Below are 10,815 nucleotides of genomic sequence, written 5' to 3' on the forward strand. Positions count from 1 at the left end.
TCCAGTCATTGAGATCAGCACACCCCTGAATGTTGGGGAAAAAGCCAATATCACCTGTATGGTTCCCAAAGTGTATCCTTCTGAGCGTTTGACGATGCAGCTGGAGAAAGATGGATCTGTTCCTAGCATGAAAGAGTTTTATGAGGAAGGAAGCACCAAAACCATTGAGACAAAAAGTCTGACATTGACTTTTATCCCCACCTTTGAAGACATTGGGAAAGCGATTACTTGTGTGGCTGAATTACCGATTGATGAAATGGAATTTGAACCCAAGAAAAGACAGACTTCACAGAGATTGAGTGTAAACTGTAAGTATATTTATATTAGGGGTTAAATTTTACATTAGGATTCATGGACCAGGGCTACAAAGTTAGGGATATAAAAAGGTACTCCTGATCCACACTGGATCTCGCACTGACGTCAGTGACTGTACTGCACAAAGATCAAGGATAGGACATGGCCCTTAGGTCGTATCATCTCTGGGCACAGTCTTGTAATCCCTTCATGTGAAGAATAACCATTTGTGTCAAATGTTATCTTTGCAATCTATGAATTTCTTTTAGAGACCATTTCCTCCAGTAAAGCTTAAAATAAGATGAATTATAAATGTCATCTATTGTCTGCTTCATTAACTACCTCTTTGAAATCTCACCTGAAAATCAATCTTTTCACCTGTCCCTGTGCCTTTTAATTAAATTCTCCTTATGACAGGCCCAGTCCTGTAGGTCCTGCCTTTGGCAAAACTCAACTTCAGATTCAGTCTCTGAAAAAGAACTGCAGGATCATTCCCTATAATATTTAATTGTTTACTTAAAATATAAGATTGTTGCCAAGACACCTAGGTGCATTGCATCAATCAAAGCAATCAGACAATGACAAGTCAGAGTCCCTTGCTTCACCATTATTTATTAATTCTTTTTCAACCCTATACAGCACTATTAGGAAATTCCATAATGTGATTCACATGTCTGACGGGAGGTGTATACAATAATGTTATCCCTATAATGAATACAGTTTAACTACATTTGGACAGCAACGTCACAAAAATAAATATACAGTAGAATTCATGGTCAAAATTCCAAAGGGGTGTCATCCTAGCCTCTAAGACCCCAATCCTGTAATGAGCATCCTCTGGACAGATCCTTGCGCACCCAAGGAACTCATTGTAGGATCAGGGCCCAGTTTGGTACTTGCAATTGACTGCAGGCAGAAATGTGACAGTATAGGGAGTCTGCCACCTCTTTGCAGGCACAAATCAAATATATCGTAATCTATCGTAAGTCACATCCTCTGCAGTCCCCGAGCACAGGGGCTGTGAATGTGTGGCCCTTATAGGGGCTGTACAAAAGGAGAGGGGAGTTGTCCCAATGTGCAGTGCATAAGGGCTAGTCCCCATTTAGCCCTCAGAGTGATGGCAGTCTCAGCTCAAGGACTGAGTGGGGATTGAGACTGTACTGCCCTCCCATCCATATAAACAGACCCTCTTGGTCAGGACTGAGGCACATTGGCTAAGGAGGGCTTGCACTGAAGCTCAAAAGCTATCTGTGCTGTATTTGATTTGAGGATAAATAGAGGATTTCAGTGTCCAGGGCTGACAATCTAGCACTTAATAAAGAACCCTCTCTTTGCTCCTGTTATTAATAACTAACAATGGATCCTTCGTTTTAGATGGACCAAGAAATACAATGGTCTCTGTCACCCCCTCCACCACAGTGAAAGAAGGGGGAGCTGTGACAATGACATGTACCAGCTATGGTAATCCAGCTCCAAAGATCTCCTGGACAAAGCGTTCAATCAGTGGAGAGTCGCAGTTTCTTTCTGAAAATGCAACTTTAACTATAAATAACATAAAGGCTGAAGACTTGGGGCTTTATGAGTGTGAAGGAGTTAACCAGTTTGGAAGAGAGAAAAAAACTGTGGACTTAATTGTTCAAGGTGTGTACAACATGATACATTGTAAGCCTTGCTTCGAAATTTTAGGGCTAATCTTGCTCAGACTGAAATCTGTGAGAATTTTGCCTTTGGCTTCTGTGAGGTCAAGAATGGCCCTTAGTCATTAAGGGTAAAATTTACCTCAGGCAAAGCTCTCTGAATCACTAGATCCCCATCGGGTGCATCTACACAGCCACTGGCAGCCTGCAGAAAGCCTCCATGCCGAGGCGACAGACTCGGGCTCACAGGGCTTGAGCTACTGCACTAAAAATAGCTGTGTAGGCAGCATGTTTAAATTGTGGCTTGGCCTGGAGCTTGAGCTCTGATCCCTAGGGAGAGAGTTGGCTTCAGAGCCCGAGCTCCAGCCCAAGCCACAATATCCACACAGCAATTTTTAAGAGGTAGCACAACCCCCACGAGCCCGAGGCTGTCAGCCCAGCTGAAAGGCTCACTGCCATGGGCTGTGTAGACATACCCGTAGTATGTGAAAGTGACAGATATACCATATATGGGGCTCGGCTAGAGGATGCAGGAATGTATTAATGTGAATCCAGCAACGAGCTTGGACAGCAATTTAAAAATATAATGCTTGATGTCAAAGGTCAGTTAAAATAATGTTCTCTATGTTAATGAAGTGGGGTTTGTTCGGTTTTTTGCTAGAGGCATAAAACATGGTCTAAAATATCAGCCAATTTCTTCAGACTCTAGGTTTTGGGGTCATTTTTTGTCATTCCCTAGGATTTTAATGTTGTGTGTGTCATGTAGTGAGTTACCCAGGGTCTTGTCATATATAATTAGTAGGAACAGATTAACAGTGAAGTCTGTCCTCCAGAAGGATCCAGACATCAGAAAACAATTGTTCTCCAAAATCTTTTAACAGTCCCTTACATTGGGGTCCCGCAAAACAGGGTTTGAAACCGTGGAATCCTAATGACTTTCTGAGAAAAAGGTCACATGTCTGAAGGCTGGGCAAACATGCTCTCTTTTAGCTTCTGATTCTTTGTCTTTGCCTTTGCTGTGCCTGTTCTGTAGAATGAGGACTTCAGAAGCCATGCTTGTCTATTTTTATCCTTTCATGAATATACATAATCATTTTAAATTAAAGAAAAAAAGTTCGGTATAAAGTGAAGGGTGCTATGTCCATCAATTAATAAAATATCCTTCCTGCCAGCAGCACTGTGTGAAGACTAGAGAGTACCTTTAGCTAGTGATCAAGTAGATTTTAAAGAAAAGATTGTAGTGAATCATTCAACTGAATTAATGCCCTGAGAGCCTGCTGTGATTGTCAGTCTCTACATTTGCATTTAAATCTTACCTGACATTTTCTTTCCTTTTAGTTCCTCCCCAGAATACTACAGAGTTAATATCTCCATCAGACAATGTTGATGAAGGGGAAAATATCACTATTATGAGTACAACCTATAGTAATTCACCTCCACAGACAGTCCCGCAAAAGATCCATCCAAGCAACACAACCATCCTCTCATCACAGAATGACACCTCTACAGTCAGCAAAAATGACACAGGCATACACCATGAGACTGGAAATAACAATGAGACTAGAAATAACACTGATGTGATTGAGATAGCTGTTGTAGGTAGGCATATATGTTGCTTTGAACTTACTTGTATTGTTATCTTCCAGTGATTGAAAGGTTGCTGTTAGCACAGCTAGTGTACTGTTCACCTACACATAGATATACCATGGTTAGTGGTGAAAAACATAACAGAACAGTTCACTAGTGAATATCAATAATGTAATAGCTTCCTATACAGCACTGATACTCTTAGCAATGCTACCCCAAAGTGGCACAGTGGCTCAAGGAAGGTGGGGAGAAGGCAGGCATAGCCCCACTTCCTCTATGCACCAGTCTGCAGAGCAAGATTGGCACATAAGGAGAAGAAGCCTGAACCCCACAAAAGGAGATAGAGGGCGCCTTGATGTGCGCTGGGGAGCTGCTGGAGGCACTCTGTCTGCTTGAGGGAGAATGCCTCCTGATCCTCCCTGGAGCAGCCAGCTTACAACACGCTTTATTGTGTACTATGCCAAACAGGCCTGAACTTACGTAAGACTAACAAACCCAAGACACTGAACAATGATTAAGTTGATTAGGGAGGGTGTTTACTGAAGAAGAGAATGCAAGACAGATTGCTTAAAGAAGTGGGTTTTAAGAAGGGATTTGAAGGATGATGGAGAGTGTGATGCAGATGAGAACCAGGAGCGTGTTCCAGTTGAAGGCAGTAGGGTCTGTCCCATTGCAATAGCTGGGGCACTGCTCCACTCAGAAAAATGAGAAACTAAAACCATAATAACATCAATTCACCCGTTCATAGCTGTTAACATGGGAAGATAGCTCTTTCAGAGCAGGATCCATGTGAAACAGCTGCTTCAGTGCCCCAGACTATATCATGCACATGTTCACATTCATTTTGGAGCTCCAGGGGAGAATATCATGGAGCATAGTACTGAGGGGCACTTTCTAAGGGTATGTCTACACTACAGGATTAATCCGAATTTAGATAATTCGAATTTGGGAAACAGGTTGTATAAATTCGATTGTGCGCGGCCACACTAAGCACCTTAATTCGGTTTTAAACCACATTAATTCGGTGGTGTGCGGCCACACTACCCCATTAACTTAAACACAGTAATTCGGTGGTGTGCGTCCACACTAACCCTAATTCGAATTAACAAAATCGATTTAGGCTCTACTCCGTTCGTCGAGGTGGAGTACAGAAATCGATTTAAAGGGCCCTTTAATTCGAATTAACTGGCTCTGTAGTGTGGACGGGCGAAGGGTTAATTCGGATTAAGGCAGCTAAATCCGAATTAAAGTCCTAGTGTAGACCAGGCCTAAGATACTCTGAATTAGTGAGCATAAGTGGAGCTCAGGAAAGCTAGAGTTCCCCTATGCAAATCTTTGTCCGATAGACACCACTGGGCATAGGGAACTGCATTATAAAAAGTGCGAACCCAGTGTGGGAGGAGTCAGGAGATGATGGCAACAGAAAGATGAACTGATTGGAAAGAGGGTAGGGTGGGGAAATAGGATCAGAGATGTAGATGTACCAAGATTACAGAGGGCCTTGTACATGTGGACAAGACCTTGAATGTGATGCAGTAAGAGAGAGGAATCCAGTGAAAGAATTCAAAGGGGTCAGACAATATGCTCAAAGCTGGAGGAGAGGAAGATGACATAACAGTAACATTGCCTTTACAGTGATGTGCATACATCTACTTGTAACAGTTTTTAATCAACTTCTTCTGTCTCTTTTTTTTTTCTCGTTTTGCAGAAATGGTGAAAGAAACAGATTATGTGATTCCTGTGATTGTTGTGCTCTCTTGTTTACCAACAGTGGCAATCCCTGCACTTGCAATATTGGTTTACAAGTCAAGGAAAGCAAAGATAAATGGATCTTACAGTCCTGTAAATGTACCAGAACCAAATGTTTAAGCAAGTGACTAACCTTCTTCATTGCATGACCTTATATGACATGCAAGTGACTTTTTGTAACACTGTCGTGAAAAACATGAAAAAATGATCTGTACTGTGATAAATACAACAGCCTTTACATTAAAGGGAAAAATAAGACACTGCCTTAAAAATAGGTTAATCGCTTCCCTATTGAAGCATGCCCAACAAGAAGAGTTCTTTGAAGTGCTAAGTTTGTAGATAGTATCCCATTTCCTGTACATATGTATTATAAACACATTCAAGTGAACACCAGTTTGGAAATTCCAATATCGTATTGCAGCTGTACATAAAAATGTTGTTTCCTGAGATATAAACCAACACTATTTGAACTGATTAGACTATTTTGGCATTATTTAATAGTGAGTGTTTTAAATATAATTTGTGTAAATGTTTGGTGGTGGTACTTTCCTACTGCATGTAATGTGTTCCAGGTCCTCCTCTTATTTATGCCAACATAACTCCATTGGCTCCAGTAAAAGTGCATAGTATAAATGAGAAGAGAATTTGGCCTTTTGTTTCTAATTAATTGTCACAAATGTATCATAGAATCATAGAATCATAAAATATCAGGGTTGGAAGGGACCTCAGGAGGTCATCTAGTCCAACCCCCTGCTCAAAGCAGGATCAATTCCCAACTAAATCATCCCAGCCAGGGCTTTGTCAAGCCGGGCCTTAAAAACCTCCAAGGAAGGAGATTCCACCACCTCCCTAGGTAACGCATTCCAGTGCTTCACCACCCTCCTAGTGAATCCTTCAGAGTCCATTAAAAACTTTTTAACTTTTGTTTAATAAATGTGCCAAAGCTTTTGATACGCATGTAACAGTTATAAATGTAATTCAGCAAGTATCTGTTTGGGGTTAAGATATAATCAACTATAGCATGTGAGATGTACAATGGTATGGTATTTATTTGGGGTCTTGTCACTTTAAAGTATATAGCAAGATTTTCATTGACTTCACTGTGGGCAGGCCCATAATTTAGAAGTTAACTCTAAATAGACATGCTTTATAGACTTTCACACTAAAATAAATCCACCTTGGGGTATTGCTGTTAATCATAAATGGTAATAAGGCTCCAATACACATATTCAACTCTTATTGAATAGACACAGAATTTGTTAGACTCATCGTAAAAAAATTGACCTAACATATTTAGATGAAGTTTCTAAATATTTCACTGTCTCCTGTTCTTGGTACTGTATTTTTGTTCATAGAAATGTTTATTCAGTTGAAATTCCCAACCAATGCCCATGTAATAGTGAGATGCAACATGTATGTTTGCTTTATTCCCACTTGTTAATCCTTATTTCTTTGACAAGCAAAGTGGTCAAAACACTGAAACTAGGTGGTGTATTTAATTGTTTTGTTTTCTATCTTGTATGGTGTGTGTAACAATAATGGGACCCAGGACACAGACTGGCCTGTATGAGGAAAAACTCAGAGAGTTAATGTGTACATTCTATAGACGGCACCAACACAAAAGCAGCAGCTGCAGTAGACTTAGTAAGTATTATGAATTAGTTGTCACAAAGCAGTATATGGTCCTGGGTACTAGAAAATTCTGTCAGGAGAAGAAATGAAGAGATGCCAGTCTGTTAATCTATGTAAAAGACACCTAACATGCTGCTTCTGCCAATCCTGAAGAAAGAAAGATCTTCCCTAGTTAAGGAAGCATGCGATAAAGCAGGACTCAGGGCCTGGAGCACAACTCCAAGGGAGTAAAAAGTCTGCCAGGGTCATCTCTTCTTAACAATACTTTGGGCCTGGCTGGGCCTCTCAGAGTTGAATTTGCCCCCTAGAACTTCACACTGGTTCTCTCCCTTCTGCTTGGAAAGGGGAACCACAGCTTCTGTGGCATCATTGAGATGCTGGCAGGCCTGATGCCAGCCTGTGCCAAGGCGTTAGGCCTCAGCCAAACACTGACAAAGTAATTGCTGGGAACCTGTCTCTGTGTTAGTATGGTTAAGAGGGTATTGAATTTATAACAATGTGTTTAGTGTTTAGACCTTATGAAATGCTTGTAAGTTGCAACATGCCTTAACGTCACAGATCATTTCTTTATCACATGCTATGCGGTAACATTTAAGTTTTTGCTTTGTAACTATAAAACTGTGAACCAGGCAGGAGGGATCATCTCCTGCCCCTCAAGAAGGCCTATCAAAAATAAGTGTGCCACTGTGGAACATCACAATACAAAGACATTGTTAATTATCCCCTTGCACCCATGAAGAGGCTACGTGCAAAAGGGCTTGTCCCATAAGCTTGAATTCTGGAAGAAGAAAATAAAAACAGCTGACAAGAAATTTTTTTCATCTCTTTTTCTGTTTGACTCTTACAGGGCCGGAGCTAAGAAAGAGAATCTGAGATCCCTAGGGTCAATCTGGGTTAGCCCTAAAAGACATTTAGAGCTGACAGATCACTACAACCTTATAACTTTGTAAAACCATAGACTAACTCATTTGTATGTATGCTTGCCACCTTTAACTTTGTAATAATTCTAATTCTTTTCTTAGTTAATAAATCCTTAGATAGTTTACTATAAGTTTGCCTACAGTGTTGTCTTTGGTCTGAGCTCTAAGATACCAATTGACCTGGGGTAAGTGATAGGTCTCCTGGGACAGGAAGTTACCTGAATATTTTGTGATCTTTGGTGCAGAGCATTACGTCTAGCTTGCCTGGGTGGCGAGAGGAACTGGAATGCCCAAGGGGACAGTCTGTGACACCACTGTAAGACTGTTTAGTGCTTTAGTAGTTCACATTTGTTACTGGACTGGTGAAATCTAATTATAGCATAATACAACCAGTTTGGAGCTTCTGCCCTGCTTCTTGACAGTCTGCCCTGAGGATGGCACTCATGGTCGTGAGCCACTCCATACAGCGTGACAATCATCATCCTTCCTTCCATTCTAGTAGAGGGGGTGGAGACTGACTACCAATCCTACCAGTTCAGTCAATGTCTAGTATTAAAGAGAGTAAGCACAAGTATGTGCTATTCTCATTTTTATCTGTAGCTATCAGGAACGTACTCTCTTATATTGTTGTTAAATCACATTTATTGAAAACCACTTCATACTAACACTTCATGTTAACTACAGAAATAACGACAGAAATAAGTACTAGTTCTCAGAAAGTTTCTTTCATATCTCATCTCATCACAGATGGGTTCAATTATTAACATTTCTTTTGTTTCCATTAATGTTAACTGTAAGTGTAAATATACATACACATGTCACTGTTAATATAATTCAAACGATTTTAGAATTTTTCCAAACAATGCATATAGATAATCTCATTTGTAATTTCTCACTAATACCCATGAGAAAGTAATATTGTGAGTGCCTCTATTAAAACAGTACAGAGTATATTGTTTAAATATACATTATCAACACAATAAAAAATTCTTCAAACTAGCATTTTATTTCTTGAACTGCAGTTTGCATAATTCCAAACCTTACAACAAAGTTTATTTTTATTTGTATCTATTCAAGTTATTGAAAACCCACAATAATAATACAGGAAAAAACATCACAGCTACTAGCTGTATTTACATTAGTTGAGACAATCCCAAAGAATAAGAATGGAAAACATTTTACCACAATAATCCAATGACCTAGTGCATTGTAAGGAAGTATATCATTTTGCATGATTCCACTCAGTGTTCATTTAAAAAAAGAGAAAAAATCTGCAGTTATACTGGTCAATTAAGCAAACTATGTGCTTGAGATTATACTGTTTTTCCAGTTTAAATAATTGCTTAAGTACCTGCTTACTTTTATTCATTCCCTTATATCACGTTGTATTTACTGTTACTTAAGACTGTGCTTAGCTGCCTTTATTAAAATATGTTTTGCCCCCAGGGTGGGCAGGAAAGATTATTAACATTTACCATCTCAAATTTCATTTCTCTGTCTTCCTGACAGAATACTAGTGGAAACTACTCCAGAGATGGCATGGCTTATACCTGTTTACGCATGAGCTTGTATTAAATGGATTAATCATTCTGTCACACAAAGAATATAATGTAGTTCATAAATACATACCTAGAAGGGATACTCACTGTTAAAAATAAGTTGATATGGAACACAGATTACAAGCATTTCTTTATTTTTAACACCCACATGTTCTGTCTTACTTGCTTTAAAAACTGACTAACCAGTGCAGATACCGTGTTGGAGTCATGGCCCCACTGAACTCTATAGTAAAACTAATGTTGCCTTCAACATGTCAAGTACTGTACCTCAGGTATATAAATCAAAATACTATTGAATACATGTTTGGCAGCAGGAAATACAGCAAACTGCTGCAGCTGTTGGTTGATATTCATACTTCCATGCTATTTGGACTTGAATATTTTTTAAAACCATTATTTTGACTGTTTCATTATTGATATAATTAATATTTCCATGTAGCAACACAAGAAGTAGCTTACCTTTCTGCTTGCTTTCTCAACAACACACTCAAATTCACATTGATCACCTACATTAGACAATGAGGAAAAAGTTAACTTTTCAAAAACATTTGACGAATCAGTCCAGTTGCCCTCCTTGTTTACTGTTATTTACATTTACCTTATCGCCCAGCCAGCTTCTTGTCATCAGGTCATGAAATGAAGGGCCGTGCAAACTCATTTTTCTCACTTTTGCCTCCAGTCTGGCTGTGACTTGTGGGTCTGCACAAATGTTACTGGACAAGAAATGTAACACATATTAGCACGTAATACAATCTCCTTTTTCTCTGTTTCACCATTGTGTGTGCAGTCATTTGTTGATATTTTTACCTCAAAACCTTTAACCGTACTTCATAAATTGAAGTATATTATCAAAATATTTAAAAATTACATCAACATGGTAAACAATTACCTTTGTGAAACCATTCTTTTTCTTCCATATCTTCCAGAAACATGTCATCAATATCACTTGGATTGCTGCTTTCAACTTCTGCTGCTACTTGTTTCTTTTCTTCTGCTGCCATACATTCATTTTCTTCTGTGTCTGTGACCTCCAAGTTTATCACACTGCTGTTATCAGGGTTCTCTGCTACATCACCACCGATTTTTCCAATAATGGCTGAGGGGACCGTTTTTTCAATGTCACCCACATCTGTTTGGATGTTTTCCTTTGACAAATCTCTTTTCAGTACCTAATGCTGGTGGCTTTTTATATGGTTTTAAGTGAGAGATACAGTACATATATCCTAAAGTCTTCCCTTATAAGGTTTCCACTTTAAATTTATTACTACAACAATGGTAACTTTGTATGGTCCTCGATAAATACATTATAGTGTCCCTCCCTTTCTTGTTTTTTTTTTTTTAAAATGGAGATCTCCCATCTCCTAGAACTGGAAGGGACCTTGAAAGGTCATTGAGTCCAGCCCCCTGCCTTCACTAGCAGGACCAAGTACTGATTTT

The 10,815-nt window shown here is 39.4% G+C and overlaps 1 protein-coding gene across 1 annotated transcript; it reads left to right on the top strand.

The window, feature by feature from the left end:
• The first annotated feature begins 8 nt into the window (after positions 1-8).
• Positions 9-5,461, top strand: LOC113407481 (vascular cell adhesion protein 1-like). The gene is made up of 4 exons (XM_026656058.1): positions 9-308; positions 1,669-1,935; positions 3,270-3,530; positions 5,227-5,461. The coding sequence occupies exons 1-4, from the start codon at positions 59-61 to the stop codon at positions 5,385-5,387; spliced, it is 939 nt and encodes a 312-aa protein (XP_026511843.1). The 5' UTR covers positions 9-58; the 3' UTR covers positions 5,388-5,461.
• The last annotated feature ends 5,354 nt before the right edge of the window (positions 5,462-10,815 follow it).

This window comes from Terrapene carolina, unplaced genomic scaffold (assembly GCF_002925995.2).
Source record: "Terrapene carolina triunguis isolate 2854851 unplaced genomic scaffold, T_m_triunguis-2.0 Scaffold211, whole genome shotgun sequence".
Taxonomy (NCBI): domain Eukaryota; kingdom Metazoa; phylum Chordata; order Testudines; family Emydidae; genus Terrapene; species Terrapene triunguis.

Excerpts from the sequence above, each read along its gene's own strand:
- LOC113407481 (XM_026656058.1), top strand. The coding sequence starts at position 59 with ATGGTTCCCAAAGTGTATCCTTCTGAGCGTTTGACGATGCAGCTGGAG. Across the intron at positions 1,936-3,269 it reads TGTGGACTTAATTGTTCAAG|TTCCTCCCCAGAATACTACA; the intron begins GTGTGTACAACA and ends CTTTCCTTTTAG. Across the intron at positions 3,531-5,226 it reads GATTGAGATAGCTGTTGTAG|AAATGGTGAAAGAAACAGAT; the intron begins GTAGGCATATAT and ends CTCGTTTTGCAG.